Source organism: Salmo trutta, chromosome 15 (assembly GCF_901001165.1).
Source record: "Salmo trutta chromosome 15, fSalTru1.1, whole genome shotgun sequence".
In the NCBI taxonomy this organism is placed as follows: domain Eukaryota; kingdom Metazoa; phylum Chordata; class Actinopteri; order Salmoniformes; family Salmonidae; genus Salmo; species Salmo trutta.
In genome coordinates, this window is record NC_042971.1 from 60,157,517 (window position 1) to 60,177,012 (window position 19,496).

Below are 19,496 nucleotides of genomic sequence, written 5' to 3' on the forward strand. Positions count from 1 at the left end.
TGCCTAGGTATGCTGCAGAGCTGTCTGACAACATCATTTTTCTAGTTCTTCAAAATAGATAAGGTATACTTTCACGAACTGTCTCTGTCCCTCTCTCTCGTCGTTGTTATGTACATTCCTCTCTCATGCAGTCTATGTGGTCGGTGTGTATCTAACCTAACCTAGCAGGTGTAGAAGTGTATCCGCCCAGAGATCTGTATTTAATGACGAGATGCTCGTGTCTCCACCCTAACAATAGGAGTTGTTGTCCCAAAGATGGGAAGGCAGGCGACAAGCTTAGGTCCAAAGTATGTCCATAGAAAAGCATTGCGTTATTTTGGACAGATTTTGGCGAGAATGAAACCTCTCGCTTCGCCTCTTCCTCGCTGATATGTCTCTGAGCCGGACAAAACTGGCACAATGGATTATGGTCATTGTAGTTAATTACCAAGTTTCTGCGCTGAACAAGGTTGTATATTTGCTTAATGAAAACTACACCCCTTCAGCCCAGCATTCCACATAGTTCTTGACTTGATTTCTCAGATTTCTCTGGTGAATGATTGGGCTCACAACAAAAAAATAAACTACATGGAATTTCAGTATTTGAACCGACGTCGGTCAATTCGTTGTTTAATAACCAACAACAACAAAACATTTTGGTTAATCGCTCAGCACTACAGATCTGTCTGTCCTGGAGGGTGTCAGATATTTCTGTCCTGGAGGGTGTCAGATCTGTCTGTCCTGGAGGGTGTCAGATCTGTCTGTCCGGGAGGGTGTCAGATCTGTCTGTCCTGGAGGGTGTCAGATCTGTCTGTCCTGGAGGGTGTCAGATCTGTCTGTCCGGGAGGGTGTCAGATCTGTCTGTCCTGGAGGGTGTCAGATCTGTCTGTCCTGGAGGGTGTCAGATCTGTCTGTCCTGGAGGGTGTCAGATCTGTCTGTCCGGGAGGGTGTCAGATCTGTCTGTCCTGGAGGGTGTCAGATCTGTCTGTCCTGGAGGGTGTCAGATCTGTCTGTCCTGGAGGGTGTCAGATCTGTCTGTCCTGGAGGGTGTCAGATCCATCCCTTCATTGGTTTGGTGTTGACCCCCAACTGGAACCCCTTCTGGCGAGTGGATGGAAGCTATAATTCATCTGCATGTGCCTCCGTCTCCATTCACCTGCACACCTGGGTATGAGCAGCACCCCGACCCCGTCCCAAGGACCAGCCCAGCCAGAGCAGCCATAGACTGGCCTGGCCCCCAAACAGGGGCCCTGAGCTGGGCATGTGACACCAGGGAGGGAGGGCAGGGAGCCAGAGGCCTCAAAGTTAACCAGGCTTGACCAGGTTTGACCAGGTTTGACCAGGCTTGACCAGGTTTGACCAGGTTTGACCTGTGTTGATCCTGCTTGACAGGCACGGCTTGTAGACATTATATATGACTCCCCTTAGCGTCTGGCAACTTTCCCAAAATTCCCCAGCTTTGCAGAAATCTCGGACGGGATATTCCTGGAATCAGGAGGGAATAATCAGGAGATATGAGAATCCTCCAAACTGGATTTCTGGAAACCTTGGACATTTGTGGAATCTACTAAATGTTGTAACCCCTAACTACTGTACACGGCCAGTTCCTTCACCTCTCACTCTGGTTCCTGCCAAGCCATGTTCCTTTCATTTGTTAGAGAAACGTAGACAAACTTTGCCGTTATTAGCGGCAATTTAACTAAAGTCATAAAGAAAGATAATCAATGAATCAGATAGAAACAGAATTTTTTATAATGACTGAAAAAAGGGGCACATGTATGTAATGCAGACAGGGCATCTTTTTTTTATGCTGTTTTTCCTAAATAACTTCTCCCTTTTAAATAATTATACTCATAGTGTACTAGATTTGTACTATATTAATATTTGGGAAATATTCTGATATAATCTGGTTTAACTGTTGCTCCTCAATTGGCTGCTTTGATGCTACAAATATTGTCTGATATTTATCTGGAGAGGTTTGCCTTTAAAATTCACATTTCATCATGGCCACACACTCATAAGGAGAAGAAAGCATATAGCATCTAATGCTTGTAGAATATTGCACTAGTAAAGCATATAGGTAATGCATCCGTATTGAGAAAGCACCCTTTTCATATTGTGTGTACTGTATGTACTCTTTGTCCTAAGACGGCCGTTATGTTTCCATGAAAAGTCTATAATCTTTTATCTTTATTAAAGGACAGAATACAGCAGGTGGCTTGGTAAGCTATATTTATTACGTTACAAGTGCCTTTTTGTCAGGTCTCACATTTTGACAGAAGTTCGAAGTTAACTGATGTCGTATGCAACGTTTTAGAAATCAGCAATATTATTTTTTTCAACTTTTGGTTTCTGCATAGATAGGCTTCATTTTGAAGTGAGCTTAGTAGGGATGTCAGAATTGTTTGTTTCTCCATGTGAGGTCTACTTTTATAATGTACACATTATTTTGCCCCCATTTAATCCCTAGCCCTCTCCTCAATTACTTTCGGCTTTAAAATTTTCACTTTCTTGAAGGATTTTAGCCAGACTTGGCCCACCTGGTTTGAACCAATGAGAAACATATAACTTAAAATAACTTATAAGGAGATTATTTAAAAGAAACATTAGCTGTTTCAAATATTCAATTCTAATTTTATTTTTTTTTATTTTTTATAAATTACACAAAATTGAAAGGAGTCGTCCAACTCCCCCTCTGTAAAAGAATAAATCAAGTATAAATCTTAAGATTACTTACTAAACATGCTTTATGGCATGTTAACGTTAACATTACAATTATGACATTACATCAACAAATATTCTAATGTTATTCAAATGACCGGTAGTTTGAAACTATGAGCGTAAAGCATTAAAGAGTCATGGATCATTACCGTAGGAATATAGGAATTGGATAGGAGTGGTTGGGGATATTTATCATCACATGGATAAAGTATGGTGAGGGTATTCAACTGGAACTCTGGGACATTTGTTTGAATTGCATGGCCAAACATTTGATATATAATAGCAGAAAGTTATTGTGAATTTTATCTATAACAAACTTTCATTTTGCTCAGGCACTTTATCATACTATTAACAACTATTACCAAAAAGGGCGATATGATGGGAGTTTTTGTGTACAGGTACCCAGTGTCTTTTAAATATAACAGATACTGTGAGAAGATCTTTATAAAAACAAGTTGAATTTGCAGAACGATAGTGTGCAAATGTTGGCTCAAACCTGGATTAAGCTTGTGGTTTGGATTTATTTCCTGTTTGTTTGTTTTTTCTTCTTTGTTGGTTTATTGAGTTTGAGTTGGTATGTTGGTTTGTTTCTTCTTTGTTGGTTTATTGAGTTTGAGTTGGTATGTTGGTTTGTTTCTTCTTTGTTGGTTTATTGAGTTTGAGTTGGTATGTTGGTTTGTTTCTTCTTTGTTTTTGGTTTATTGAGTTTGAGTTGGTATGTTTGTTTTTTTCTTCTTTGTTGGTTTATTGAGTTTGAGTTGGTATGTTGGTTTGTTCCTTCTTTGTTGGTTTATTGAGTTTGAGTTGCTTTGTTGGTTTGTTTCTTCTTTGTTTTTGGTTTATTGAGTTTGAGTTGGTATGTTGGTTTGTTTCTTCTTTGTTGGTTTATTGAGTTTGAGTTGGTATGTTGGTTTGTTTCTTCTTTGTTGGTTTATTGAGTTTGAGTTGGTATGTTGGTTTGTTTCTTTGTTGGTTTATTGAGTTTGAGTTGGTATGTTTGTTTTTTTCTTCTTTGTTGGTTTATTGAGTTTGAGTTGGTATGTTGGTTTGTTCTTCTTTGTTGGTTTATTGAGTTTGAGTTGGTATGTTTGTTTTTTTCTTCTTTGTTTTTGGTTTGAGTTTGAGTTGGTATGTTTGTGTGTTTCTTCTTTGTTGGTTTATTGAGTTTGAGTTGGTATGTTTGTTTTTTTCTTCTTTGTTGGTTTATTGAGTTTGAGTTGGTATGTTGGTTTGTTTCTTCTTTGTTGGTTTATTGAGTTTGAGTTGGTATGTTTGTTTTTTTCTTCTTTGTTTTTGGTTTATTGAGTTTGAGTTGGTATGTTGGTTTGTTTCTTCTTTGTTGGTTTATTGAGTTTGAGTTGGTATGTTGGTTTGTTTCTTTGTTGGTTTATTGAGTTTGAGTTGGTATGTTTGTTTTTTTCTTCTTTGTTGGTTTATTGAGTTTGAGTTGGTATGTTGGTTTGTTCTTCTTTGTTGGTTTATTGAGTTTGAGTTGGTATGTTTGTTTTTTTCTTCTTTGTTTTTGGTTTGAGTTTGAGTTGGTATGTTTGTGTGTTTCTTCTTTGTTGGTTTATTGAGTTTGAGTTGGTATGTTTGTTTTTTTCTTCTTTGTTGGTTTATTGAGTTTGAGTTGGTATGTTGGTTTGTTTCTTCTTTGTTGGTTTATTGAGTTTGAGTTGGTATGTTTGTTTTTTTCTTCTTTGTTTTTGGTTTATTGAGTTTGAGTTGGTATGTTTGTGTGTTTCTTCTTTGTTGGTTTATTGAGTTTGAGTTGGTATCTTTGTTTGTGTCTCAGGCATGTTGATATTGAATTGCTTTGCACTCCTTGTGTCGACTCAACATTGCAATACTATTGTGACAGGCAAGTCAATCAATCAATCAATAAAACATGGTTGGGATAGACCAATCAGAGCAAATTAATAGTCCACAGTGCCTATTAGGCAAATATGGTATGTTGTCATAGCGCTGAATGTACCTTCTTCTGGAAATGTGAATGATTCCTCTCATAGCTTTGACCTACTGGCTATAGTACTGTACATCCGTTCTATTGCCCTGTAGATTGTGTCTACACTACCCTCTGAAACGTATGCCCTTTTGACCTCTGTGGTGGTCGTGATTTACATTTGCCCTTTTCACTAGAGATTAAGGTTGGCTTTTGGAAACAGCCAACAGATGTGTCACATTATATTCCGTTTCAATACAAGAGCTGGCTGCCCGGCTGTTAAAAAACACTTCTCCTAAATCAGTAAGTGTTATGAAATGAATTTGTTCATTTGGACTTAAAAAAAGGGGGTTTGTCTCATACAAGGGAAAATACAATGTCATGATCAGTGCTGGATGTCTCGTTTATTTATGGACTTGGACTGCAAGTGCTTGTCTGGTTGGTTCTTTAAAAAAAAGAACCATGCATTTGAAACAAATAACATGTTGCACAATTGATTGTATCTCTATCTAAAAAATGATTTGACCAGGAGTCCCTCTTGAGATGAGCACATCTCGTTTTCAAGAGTGTCCTGGCCGACGAATAGGCAGCAGGTAAACACTTTATTCCAATTTCAATATTCGCACAGCCAGGGGAAATGAACCAGACGGACTAAAATTAATTTGTTCTCAAATACATTTTCCAGAACATGAACTCACAGTGTTACATTCATTCACAAGGTGAATTCCTTCCTCCATTGAAAAGAAACCTAAAGTTAGACTAAGGTTCCCCACAATAGGTTTAACATAATCTTTGTTGTCAACACACAGGTAATTCTCTAAGTAGTAATTTGACAGAGGTAACTAAAACAAAGGAATATTGATTGAATGTTACATGCCATATTGTTTCTGTAGCCATTTTGAAAGTACTTGGATTCTATCAATGCAACTAAACCAATATTGCTGAGTTTAGGAATACATTTTCATCTGTTTAAAAAATGTTTTTCATTATTTCAGAATTATTACAGTTGAAGCTTATTCCAGTTTGACATGAATTGTGAATTTTGTGATGGAGCCTTTTTTAGAAAAAAAATGAATCATTGAGAAAATGACTACTGTGTATTTGTTGAGCTGATCATTGTCTTTGTTTTAGTACAAAGGTTAGAGTGACATGAGACAGAACCTAAGCAGCTTTATGCTTTTCCTATTTTTAGAGTTTGGGCTGACGTCATACCAAGCAGCCACCTGGTGAGGTTTTTGAGCTCTGTGTACTGCTCTGTAAACGCCTCACTGTTCTGTTACGTCCCTTCTCAGTAATTACCGTGGGCAGGGATTTACCTGCACGGACTAGTCGGTTAGCTAACCAATCAAATGTGTGAAAGTCTAGAGTATACATTTAACGAGCCTTGTGGTCAGTAATCATTAATCTCCTAATTGATTAAGAGCCACAGTCTAAATAAAGTTAATGAGCATTAGTCTATAGGCCTAGTTTAGTGTACTATTTCTCTACACATCTCATCAGTACAGTGGCACTAAGGGGAAAAGTAGCTTTTCAAATGGGATGCAACAGCAATGTTTCTTTACTTATTGAAACAACTAAAGTTTGTTTTCTTGAAATCAGCTACCAGCGAAAGTTTCTGGGTTTTTATTTTTATGTTCAAAAGTAGATAAAAGTTTGACACCACACAGAGATAACAAGATAATTGTGTTTCTTTCCTTTGTTGGTTCTAACCAGCATTAATGGTTTGTATTGTTCTGATTATTGTTCATTCTGTTAACCGCCTTTTTTTTCAGTTTATTTTAAATTGTTCACGTCTTAATTGGCGTGGTGTTTATTTCCCCTTGGGCCCTCACATCCAGGATTGACAGTTCTTACTTTGCACAGATGTCGTTTTAACATCTACTTTTGAATGACATTTGGTTGAGTTGTCAACTAACGTGAATTCAATGTAAAATAAAAAAAATAAAAAAATCCAATGTCATTGAAGTTATAAGTTGGGTAAAAAAAAATATGAAATTCCCTTATGTTAATGACTTTTTGCAAATCCAATTAGTGTTCCACGTTGATTCAACATCATCACAATGTTTTTTTCTTGTTGAAATGAAGTGGAAACAACATTATTCAACCAGTTTGTCACCATACCATTAGTTCAATACAGCACAATACAAATGCTTTGTGAAATAGCCACTGAAATAGCCACATTTCCGTTTGATTCATAACATTTCAGTACGGTTCATGTATACAGACAACGAAGGGTCATCTTTAATAAACAACACCTATTCATTTCAATATTAACTGGGCAGTTACATCTAAAAAGACGCCAAGTACGTTGAGAAAGAGAAAATGTAAAACAAATATGGGTATTCAAAGTTGAACGTTTAAGCAGTGTTTAAACAGTACATCTACTGTACAGCTACATGGTTAAACACACCTGATGACCTAAAATTAATACACTTAAGAACAGGAAACCATTGCAAAAACAAGTGTGTTCTTGTGGCTCAAAGTCTTCACTGTACCCCTCCACTGTCAGTGCAGTCCACGTTTCTAGTCATTCCCATGTCTAATTCCCTTAGTTTAACGGTTTTGGTTAAACATATTTGTCTTACTGCATAATATCACTATATTATGCACCAATACATTATCTCCACAGACCTCAGCTTCCATTTGATCAGTGTCAAAGCATAACTGAGCTGTGTGAGATTTGACTGTACTGACTGTACTGTAAATACACTGTACGTGACTTACAAGGACACTCCTCCATCCCATGACCTCATGTTTCAACAATAACATGTCTGTGTTGTGCTCCTCCCCATCCAGAGTTTAATCGTGAAGCATTCTGTTCAGCAATGTATGCTGATGTCATGTAAGTCTATGGTAACCCTGCAGTCAGTGTCTGGTGTTAGCGTTAGCATCTAGCCACTTCCCTAGTGTTCAGCGCTGTCATTGGTCCACACCCAAGACAATCACAGCCAAGCCAATGACTGATCGGCTTCCTTGGAATGACTGATAAGGGACTCATCGTCTCTCACACAAAGCTTACCCATCTAAGGACAGAATCAATCACACCTGATTCACCTGCCAGTGCTCATCTCAGTGCTGACCCTGGCGGTCATTGCTTTGTGCTGGTTGGTGAGGTATTATGTGTGGCATAACAGAGACTTGGGCTACGTCCCAAAATGGTGCCTTATTACCTATAAACTTTTGACCAGAGCCTTATGGGAAGTGCACTACAAAGAGAATAGGGTTCCTTTTGGGACGTAACCCCTAGGGATGGATTTTGCCAGGACATGTCTAGCCAACACTTACCTTTACGAAGAAATCCAGTGATCCCCTTGACCCTTTCTTCTCTTTCACACAAAGCTACGAATGTTAACATCCTGTCCTTATGGATACGTCTGCCTGCCACAAACAATTTGCTTTTGCCCTGCCGTTGACCCGGCCGTCTGTACAGCTGACCATATGGCAACAGAGAGGCTGTACAGAATATGGGTGTAAAATGCCACTAGCACTGTATTTTGTAAAGGATAACATTTCGAAAAGGCTTACTTTAGATTAAATGGAATTCCAAAATATAGTATTTAGTCAAAATGTTCCCTGAAAAAGGGAAAACTGTCAAAATCCGCCTTTAATTTTCAATATGTGAATTACTGTATTTTAACGCAACATTTTTTCTTCTTCTAAATAGCTGCTTTGAAAAGTTCCTGTACCAACTATACATCTGCTTAACCTGGTACTATGTACCAAATACACATCTATTTAACCTGGTACTATGTACCAATTATACATATGCTTAACCTGGTACTATGTACCAACTATACATCTGCTTAACCTGGTACTATGTACCAAATACACATCTATTTAACCTGGTACTATGTACCAATTATACATCTGCTTAACCTGGTACTATGTACCAACTATACATCTGCTTAACCTGGTACTATGTACCAATTATACATCTGCTTAACCTGGTACTATGTACCAAATACACATCTATTTAACCTGGTACTATGTACCAATTATACAACTGCTTAACCTGGTACTATGTACCAACTATACATCTGCTTAACCTGGTACTATGTACCAATTATACATCTGCTTAACCTGGTACTATGTACCAACTATACATCTGCTTAACCTGGTACTATGTACCAATTATACATCTGCTTAACCTGGTACTATGTACCAACTATACATCTGCTTAACCTGGTACTATGTACCAATTATACATCTGCTTAACCTGGTACTATGTACCAAATACACATCTATTTAACCTGGTACTATGTACCAATTATACATCTGCTTAACCTGGTACTATGTACCAACTATACATCTGCTTAACCTGGTACTATGTACCAATTATACATCTGCTTAACCTGGTACTATGTACCAACTATACATCTGCTTAACCTGGTACTATGTACCAACTATATATCTGCTTAACCTACAGATATGTACCAACTATACATCTGCTTGACCTACAGATATGTACCAACTATACATCTGCTTAACCTGCAGATATGTACCAACTATACATCTGCTTAACCTGCAGATATGTACCAACTATACATCTGCTTAACCTGCAGATATGTACCAACTATACATCTGCTTAACCTACAGATATGTACCAACTATAAATCTGCTTAACCTGCAGATATGTAGCCACTATACATCTGCTTAACCTGCAGGTATGTAGCCACTATACATCTGCTTAACCTGCAGATATGTAGCCACTATACATCTGCTTAACCTGCAGATGTGTGCTTTATGATGTGCTCTCTATCAGCGAAGAGACGCGTAAAAACAAAAGTCCAGTGTAAAATGTCTGCATCCTTGAATAGTGAAGGTTGTAAGGCCTTAGCACCATTAACGGTACACCGAGGAAAAGAAAACGTCTCTGTTTAAAAGATTAATGAGCCTTTGTTAAAGCTGCCAGCAGTACCAGAATCTTACTCTGTCATCCTTACTAACCAAGAGAGTTTCTCAGCAATCGTGAGGAAAAGGTCAACACTCCAAAACAAATACATCCTGGAAATAAATCTTTACACCTCTCTTCATTCATAGCCAGCGGGCAGGAGGGCTAGAGCTATTCCGTTCTTTTAAAATTAACATATTCAAGAAATTAATTTGTCAAACATAAAAAAAAGCTTTTGTATAAAAAAAATATATAAAAAAAAAATGATAAGAAATGAATAAACACTGACGATCTTTGAGTTTCAATTTTCTTTTTATTGTGGAAACTTCATGTCACTAAACTGAACTGTCATTAAAGAAATATGGTTTAGTAGTTGGGACCTATAGTTTTAAAGATTGTGTTGAAATATTTGTAGTAGTGGTGGTTGAATCCTTCCAGTGTGTATTCTGTAGTGCATAGTTAACTGTTGTCCTACTGAATGTATAGCCAAGGCGTAAACTCAATGTGTTTTATAATTATATTGTATGTCGATTCCTAATCTAATACATTTTATTCTTAGGTAGATACACTCCCCTGAGTATTTATTTTGACAGAGAAGCTCAAACTTTTCATTTGGCTCAATACTCCAGCATTTTGGATTTGAGATCAAATGTTTCGTATGATGCAGCAGTACAGAATGTCACCTTTTATTTGAGGATATTTTCATACATACATACAGTGCATTCGGAAAGTATTCAGACCCCCTTGACTTTTTCCACATTTTGTTACGTTACATACAGCCTTATTCTAAAATTTATGAAATAATTGTTTCCCTTCATCAATCTATACACAATAACCCATAATGACAAAGCGAAAACAGGTCTTTAATTTTTTTTTAAAACCTGAAATACCTTATTTACGTAAGTATTCAGACCGTCTGCTATGAGATTCGAAATTGAGCTCAAATGCATCCTGTTTCCATTGATCATCCTTGAGATGTTTCTACAACTTGATTGGAGTCCACTTGTGGTAAATTCAGTTGATTGGACATGATTTGGAAAGGCACACATCTGTCTATATAAGGTCTCACAGTTTACAATGCATGTCAGAGCAAAAACCAAGCCATGATGTCAAAGGAATTGTCTGTAGAGCTCCGAGACAGGATTGTGTCAAGGCACAGATCTGGGGAAGGGTACCAAAAAATTTCTGTAGCATTGAAGATCCCCAAGAACACAGTGGCCTCAATCATTCTTAAATGGAAGAAGTTTGGAACCACCACGACTCTTCCTAGTGCTGGACGCCCAGCCAAACTGAGCAATCGGGAGAGAAAGGCCTTTGTCAGGGAGGTGACCAAGAACCCGATGGTCACTCTGACAGAGCCCCAGAGTTCCTATGCGGAGATGGGAGAACCTGCCAGAAGGACAACCATCTCTGCAGCACTCCACCAATCAGGCCTTTATGGCAGAGTGGCCGGACGGAAGCCACTCCTCAGTAAAAAGCCCATGACAGCCCACTTGGAGTTTGCAAAAAGGCACCTAAAGGACTCTCAGACCATGAGAAACAAGATTCTCTGGTCTGATGAAACCAGATTGAACTCTTTGGCCTGAATGCCAAGCATTGCATCTAGAGGAAACCTGGAGAGAGATTCATGGTGGTGGCAGCATCATGCTGTGAGGATGTTTTTCAGCGGCAGAGCCTGGGAGACTAGTTAGGATCGAGGGAGAGATGAACGGAGCAAAGTACAGAGAGATCCTTGATGGAAATCTGCTCCAGAGCACTCAGGACCTCAGACTGGGGGTAAGATTCACCTTCCAACAGAACAACGACCCTAAGCACACAGCCAAGACAATGCAGGAGTGACTTCTGAATGTCCTTGAGTGGCTCAACCAGAGCCCGGACTTGAACCCGATTGAGCGTCTCTGGAGACACCTGAGAATAGCTGTGCAGCGATCCTCCCCATCCAAAACTGACAGAGCTTGACTCTTCAACAAAGTACTGAGTAAAGGGTCTATGTAAATGTGATATTTCAGTTTTTTATATTTAATAGATTTGCAAAAATGTCTAAAAACCTGTCTTTGCTTTGTCATTATGGGATATTGTGTGTAGATTGATGAGGGAAAAAAACTATTTAACAAAATGTAACAAAATGTGGAAAATGTCAAGGGGTCTGAATACTTTCCAAATTCACTGTACATACAGTACCAGTCAAAAGTTTGGACACACCTACTCATTCAAGGGTTTTTCTTTATTTTTACTATTTTCTACATTGTAGAATAATAGTGAAGACATCGAAACTATGAAATAACACATATGGAATCATGTAGTAACCACAAAAGTGTTAAACAAACCAAAATATATTTTAGATTTTAGATTCTTCAAAGTAGCCACCCTTTGCCTTGATGACATCTTTGCACAATCTTAGCATTCTCTTTACCAGCTTCATGAGAAATGCTTTTCCAATGATAGTCCCACTAAGCGCAAACCAGATGGGATGCCGTATCGCTGAAGAATGCTTTGGTAGTCATGCCGGTTAAGTGTGCCTTGAATTCTAAATAAATCGCTGAGTGTCACCAGCAAAGCACCCCCACACAATCACACCTACTCCTCCATGCTTCACGGTGGGAACCACACGTGCGGAGATCATCCGTTCACCTACTCAGCATCTCACGAAGACATATCGGTTGGAACCAAAAATCTCAAATCTGTGAAAAATGTATTTGGGCTGCAATCTGAGGTGCAGTTTTTCTATTGAACCTATGAAAGGTAACTCTGGGTCTTCCCTATCCTGTGGCGGTCCTCATGAGAGCCAGTTTCATCATAGCGCTTGATGGTTTTTGCGACTGCACTTGAAGAAACTTTCAAAGATCTTTACATTTTCTGGTTTGACTGACCTTCATGTTTTAAAGTAATGATGGACTGTCATTTCTCTTTGCTTATTTGAGCTGTTCTTGCTATAATATGAACTTGGTCTTTTACCAAATAGGGCTATCTTCTGTATACCACCCCTACCTTGCCACAACACAACTGACTGGCTCAAACGCATTAAGGAAAGAACTTTCACAAATTAACTTTTAACAAGGTACACCTGCATTCCAGGTGACTACCTCATGAAGCTGGTTGAGAGAATGCCAAGAATGTGCAAAGCTGTCATCAAGGCAAAGGGTGGTTACTTTGAAGAATCTCAAATATACAATATATTTTTATTTGTTTAACCCTTTTTTATGGTTACGACATTATTCCATATGAGTTATTTCAAAGTTTTGATGTCTTCACTATTATTCTACAATGTAGAAAATAATAAAAATAAAGAAAAACCCTTGAATGAGTAGGTATGTCCAAACTTTTGACTGGTAATGTATGTTAAATCTTAATACTAATATATATCTATATGAATATATTACCTTTCACCTACTACCTCTTAGTATCTTACAACTCAATGTACTAGGTATGAACTATGTACAGTAGTTTGGTAATACAGCACTCTCACTCAGATGTCCTCATACTCATACCATAGTCACTCTCATTTCTACTCACTGTTACCCCATAACAACCCACACCATAACATCCACCCTGCGGTGTGTTAATATGCTACCATGTCTATCACGGCTTAAGTCAACCTAACCTCTAACTGATCTACTCCTAACAGGGAAGAAGAACAGCCTGCTCCTCCAGAAGTTCCAAAAGGATCTGAACGCTGGGGTGTTCAACACGCAGGAGAACGAGATACTGAAGCAGATAATCCGTCAGGACAGGGAGATGGTGATGATGGTGGACCGCAAGCAGTCGGTCACAGGGATGTCAGTCACAGGGATGTCGGTCACAGGGATGAACACCACCCCGATATCTGGAAACTCCATCATTAACTCGCCGGCTCAGCCGCCCTACACCACTGCCCTGGGCAACAACCAGTTCCAGCAGTCAGCCACTCCTTTGACCTACAGCGCTTCGGCCGTCATTGCCCCCTCCGCCGCAGCCGCCGCCCGCATCCTGCCAGCCTCGGCGCAGGGTGTCTATCCCGTCCCCAGTGTCATCCACGGCAACCTGAACTCATCCTCGCCCGTCTCCCAGACTCCCCTCTCTCTTCATCAGCAAGGGTCCATCATGTCCCCGGTATCCTTCACGACGGCTGTGTGCAGTCCACCCGTGCAGACCCCTGGGCTGGCAGGCCGCAGCTTCCAGTACGGCTCGCCCACCGCCTCTCAGCTCTCCCTTATCCAGCAGCCGCTGCCTACTGCCCTACCACCACAGCAACCACTACCACAGCCACAGCAACCAGGAGCAGCTGCGGCCTCCTCAGCAACACAACAACAACAACAACAGCAGCAGCAGCAAGTCCCGTCACCTCAGAGGAGTGACAGCCTCCACAAGGCCAGTCATGCTCTCCAGTCGGGAAGCCTGGGTCGAGACGTGCGCCACCTCTCTGCCTCCCAGCCCTCCCTGCCCCATGACACGTCCCTGGGGTCCCGAGCGCACCCTGCAGCGTCCGGGGACTCCCTGGCCTCCATTGCCCCGCCGGTGGCTGCGGTCCAGGGTATGGGTATACAAGGCGGTCTCCGCACCACAGTGCCCCAGAGGGTCAACCTGTTCCGTCAGATGTCATCGGGAGCGTTGCCTCCGGTGCGAGCGGTGTCCTCTGCAGCCCAGCACAGGGATTCCACGGGCTCTAGGAGAGATTCTAGAAGAGATTCTACCTTAAGCAGTACAGAGACCGAGCAAGATAAGATGCGGTTCGCATCAAATTTATGATCCCATTTTTCTTTTTTTTTTAAACTTCTGTTTTATTTCATTTTTAAATGGAGATACAAAAAAAGATAAAGATGAACTTGAGTATTTTTTTGTTTTCTCAAAATTTTGTTCAGAAAAAAAATGAGCCTAAAGGAATTCCTGTACAGACTGCCCTTGTATTATATTTTAGACACATTTTCTCCCTACATTTAAGAATGTATATTAAATAAATATATATATATATGTGTGTAAATCCAACTAGAATATTTGGCAAAGACTATTTAAAAGCTCTAGTATATAAACATGAGTCTTCCTTTCCAAAAAATATAAATATAGATATCAAATGTATGGGGAGGGTGTTTGTTATTTTCTGGTTTTGTAAACTGGAATGCATCGTGATGAATCCTGACAGTTGACTTTTGGATTATTTTTTTTTTTTACCTGCGAGAAGAGGAAGTAAAATATATATATAAAATATCTTCTCGCATTACGCAGCTTTGTCACCACTGTGGAATAACTGACGCAAGCAAACCTTGAAACTGTCAACAACAAAAAAAAAGCACACACTCAAACATAAATCTAAATGACAGAATTTGTGGGACCTTTATCTTAGCAATCAACACAGGTACAATAGCTAGGTGTTCCATTGCTCTCAGCAATACATCCTCTTGAGCCACAGTGTCCTCACACAGTGGTCGGTGAACACCATGACAGTGTTATGGGTCCAAAGGGAATAATATAAATAGAAGCGATGCTCTTTTTTTGGTTTGTAGAAGGATGATGTTGTGAGCGAAGAATGGATGATGCTGTTTTTAGTCCTAATTTCAGACAGTGATAGACGTTATGTAATGTTGCTTAACAAAACTATGTGTACATTTATAATATTTATAAACTAAAGATTATCACCATTATGCAATAGACTGTGATATAAAGATTATCTATATGTGTGTTGTAAATAGTTTTGTAGATCTAGTATTTACAGATACTGTGTGATGCATTCTCAATCATAACAATGTCTTACTTCTTTCAGGAACCTTGATATCTTCATCATCATCATGTGAGAAAAAAAGTGAATAAGTGACAACAATGCATATATTCATTAGAGATAAGAAAACCTTAACGCAATAGCTAGCACTACTTGACACTGAGAAATGCCTGTCATACTGAGAATCTTCATTAGTCTGCATAGTCCTTGTTTCCTTGTTCCATTTGTAACCATTTAGCAAGCAAAAGAGAAGCGAATGAGGGATGAAATACTTTTTTAACGCTGAGGTTTCAACACTTTTCAACACATTTAACACTGATGTTTCAACACTTTTCAACACATTTGTAGCATGGACTCCTTAACACCTGTTATTATACACTTCAAACATGTCTCCCCTGTATGTTCATCTCCTTTGGAACAGTATTATTTCTAGAGATGCTAGATTTTATTTCAGTCACATGCTACACAATACAGGAATACCCTTTTACAGTGTGTTTTTCTTACTGTGGGTGTGCTGGGTGAGTAAACCTACCCATTCCTTACAGCAATTAAGAGTTATTGTATGTTTGACTACCCATACACAATGTGACACTTTAGAATTACTGTAAATATGAATCATTGTTGAATCTATCATATCGTGACTCCAAATCTTTTAGTTAGTTTTGACATCTTTTGATTTCCAATTTAAAAAAATATATTTTTTATGTCATTCCGAGGGTACGGACGGCCTGTTTGGATGTTTTAGTCAGGCTTTCTGCTTTTTAATTTATTTTTCATATTTAATTTCATTGACTCACCTTCCATATCATGTATTAAAGTAATGTGATCGTCGAGTGTGGCAGTGGAATGGAAAGAAATGTTTTCCTACCGACAGAAAATGGATCAATTCTGTATTTTTCTGCAATATGCCCATCTGCTGTAGGTTTGCAGTCTAGACGTATGAATTTTCCTGTCAAAGTTAATGTGGAAGAAGACTGTCATGACCTTTCCAGACACTTCTCTCTCTTTGAATAGGTGGTGTTATAAGTCAAGTGTTTGGGCCCCATTTTAAAAACAATCACAGTGTGTGAATTAGAGCGAGAGCAACATATGCTGTGTTGCATTAAGGTTTCTGTCTCTTGTGTGTCTGAATCCATCATAGTAACTGTAACAATATCAACAAAATTACAATGTTTAAGCATATTTATTTAGTGTCCTGGGGGGGGGGGGGGGGGTGAAATGTGACTAAACTTTGAGACAATTCATTAAGGTCAGTCATTCTAACACAGCTTACCCTCGTGAGGTTGCAGGCTATTTGGCGTGCTTATGAATTGATGTGTATGTTTGCTAGAAACCCCCCCCCCCATGTATTGTGTATAGTAACCATGTGAGTAATTAGTATGATATGTTCCTCACAGACAACCACCTCTCATGGTTTTAGAGTCACTATCTTCATGGCGGCAAACATGCTCCATCAGTCGGCTTCGAGTATCTAACCCCCCCCCTTAGAGACACACCTAAAAAGATGAGCAGTTCTTCAATACAGACAACGTGTGTCAACATTCTACCAATACAGTCACCACCCCCAAAAAAAAAGTCTCATAAAAAGCATGTACTTCTCACAAATACTTAAAAAGATACTATATAAAAAAAAAAAATGTTGACGTTAAATGTACTGTGAGATTATGTTTTGTTCATTGTCTGTCTAGACGTTATTTGTGTGCAACGAAAGCGTTGACATTTTCACAAAAGGACACTTAAGTATTTGTGCCTAAAACTGTAGCCATGTTCAATACTTTTTGTTTGTTTTGAGTGCAAGGAGCTTTAATGTGCATATGCACCTGTACAACACATAAATTACTTATCATATGTGTTCTATGTTTCAATATTTTTTTTGAGAGGAAGATGTAACCAATGAAGATGATGGCCAAATGTCTCAGTTTAACAATTGGAATCTTTGAAGACAATTGCGAACTTCTATGAAAAGGCTCTCTCATTCTGATCTAGAACTCTCTGAATTACAGTAATGACTAGTAAAAAGGCTCTCTCATTCTGATCTAGAACTCTCTGAATTACAGTAATGACTAGTAAAAAGGCTCTCTCATTCTGATCTAGAACTCTCTGAATTACAGTAATGACTAGTAAAAAGGCTCTCTCATTCTGATCTAGAACTCTCTGAATTACAGTAATGACTAGTACCGTCTCTACAGAACTGGGAGGATACTAACACGTTGACGAGACATTGTAAACATTTGAAGCACCTTTTGTAACTTCCTTTGTAGCTAGCCACTGATGTTTTGTTGATTATTAATGTTGCGCGGAATGAAACTGGCCAAAGCAAAACATTCAAAGTAATTTTCTTTGTTTTGAATTGCACTTTCTGATGAAAGAAAATTCCGATACAGACTCTTCAGTCAGTTAGTTTAAGTGAATAGAAGGTTTAAAGGGAGATGTATGATCTAGATTGGAACTCTCTGGCCCATTCTAGGGTTCTAAACATGGAGAGATGTTCTATTCCAAGACTGCTTAATCCTGATCTGCCATGGTGAATGTATTCATGGGTTGCACCTCCGTCTCGTCGTTGCCATTATGAACGTTTTACAGACGCCGCAGCCATATTGGTGCCCAAAAGTCCAGTGATGCCCAGTCATTCTGAACGGGGCTAATGACTGTTTCATCTAAATTACACTATAGTGGCCTGGAAATACAATGACATTGCTAAAGTAGGCAAATATTTAGTAGGAATCGGCTTTGCCATCATCATTAATGTAGTCAAACTTACTTTAGACAGATGACAATGTTGTCATTAGCTAGCAAAGATTGTCCAAAATAGTTAGCAAAGCTAACTTTAGCTAGCTTAAATCCGGTGGTCTCCCCTCAATCTTAGCTAGCTAACTAATGTTATACTGCATCTAAAGTAAATCTGGTGATATCATTTTGTCCTTATTTTCCCAGGTAAATTGACTGAAAACAAATGTTCATTTACATCAATGACCTGGGGAATAGTTACAGGGGAGAGAAGGGGGGATGAATGAACCAATTGGACAATGATGACTGAAGGTTTTCCTGCAAATTATTTGCCTCTACAAATGTCATTGTATTTCCAAGCCACTGTCATGCACTTTTGATGAAATCTTCATCAGCGCCAATTGACAATGCATTGAGTAGAGCGCTCGGTCGGGCATCAGTCCTAAAACGAATGTTCAAAACAATATTGTGACGAAATGTGCAACCCATGAATAGGAATTATTACACGGTTCAGATGGATGGCAGCGCTGTTGGTTTGTGCTGTTTTTGATACTTGCCTTTGGAGGGGAAAGCTTCCCAACTATGTGTTTTTTCTCCCACAATAATTCCGACCACAGCTGTCTAGCATTCTGGAATGGGCATTATGATGTGTGTAATACAACACGAACGGACGAATCAGCTTACAGTTTTAGCAGTATGGAGAACTCTCAATTAACCAGCACATATATTTGTACATTTATTTTGTTTTGTTTTTAAATAAAAATGCTAAAACGAACAAAGCCCAGTGCCCAGAGAAAGGAAACTAGGGTCTTTATTCACAAAGCCTCTCAGAGTAGGAGTGCTGACCTAGTATTAGTTTGAACTTTTGGATAAATTCATGCGATTATTTGGACAAAAGGAAAAACTGATTTTAGATCAGTACTCCTAAACTGAGATGTTTTGTGAATACGGGCCCAGAACTTTTGGGTTCTGAACCTTGACAGTGCAGGTGTAATATGTTAACTGATAATGTGCGATAATGTTCATCTTGGAGAGATTATGGTGTAGATAATGCTGTAAGTTACGAGCCACACATACGTTCCTCTTAAACCCCGCTGACAGATTCATGTTAATAAACAAGCTTGGTAAAAAAGAAACAGTTAGTTGGTTACTTGACACAGAGTTCTTACAACTATATGCAGACAAATGGTGTTTGTCAAAATAATTATTTTGATTTCTGTTTGAATTTTGTTTTGTTTGTAAATAATAAACCTTTAACATGTAGAAAATAAAAGACATATTGTCATTTAGCTGCTGAGTTTACGTGTACTTTTGTTTCTGAATGTTTCTAGACAGACAGACAGATAATCTTGACAATGATCTCAATCGATCAATCATCTCTCATAGGTCACCGCATCAGTGACTTCACTCATTTTCTCCCTTCCTCTTTAATACAACTAAAGAGGGAGAGATGACTGATAGAATGGGGTGGTGGGATAGAGTAATGATGGAGGAGGAGGTAGGTGGTGGTGGATGGATAAATGATTGAGAGAGAGGAGGGTGGTAG

General features: G+C 39.0%; 1 protein-coding gene across 1 annotated transcript in view; it reads left to right on the forward strand.

The window, feature by feature from the left end:
• The window catches only part of hcn1 (hyperpolarization activated cyclic nucleotide-gated potassium channel 1), a 149,589-nt gene extending 130,350 nt beyond the window's left edge, over positions 1-19,239 (forward strand). The window contains exon 8 of the mRNA XM_029692392.1: positions 13,160-19,239. Coding sequence (XP_029548252.1) covers positions 13,160-14,259 — 1,100 coding nt within the window. The 3' untranslated portion in view covers positions 14,260-19,239. The remainder of the gene's footprint in view (positions 1-13,159) is intronic.
• The last annotated feature ends 257 nt before the right edge of the window (positions 19,240-19,496 follow it).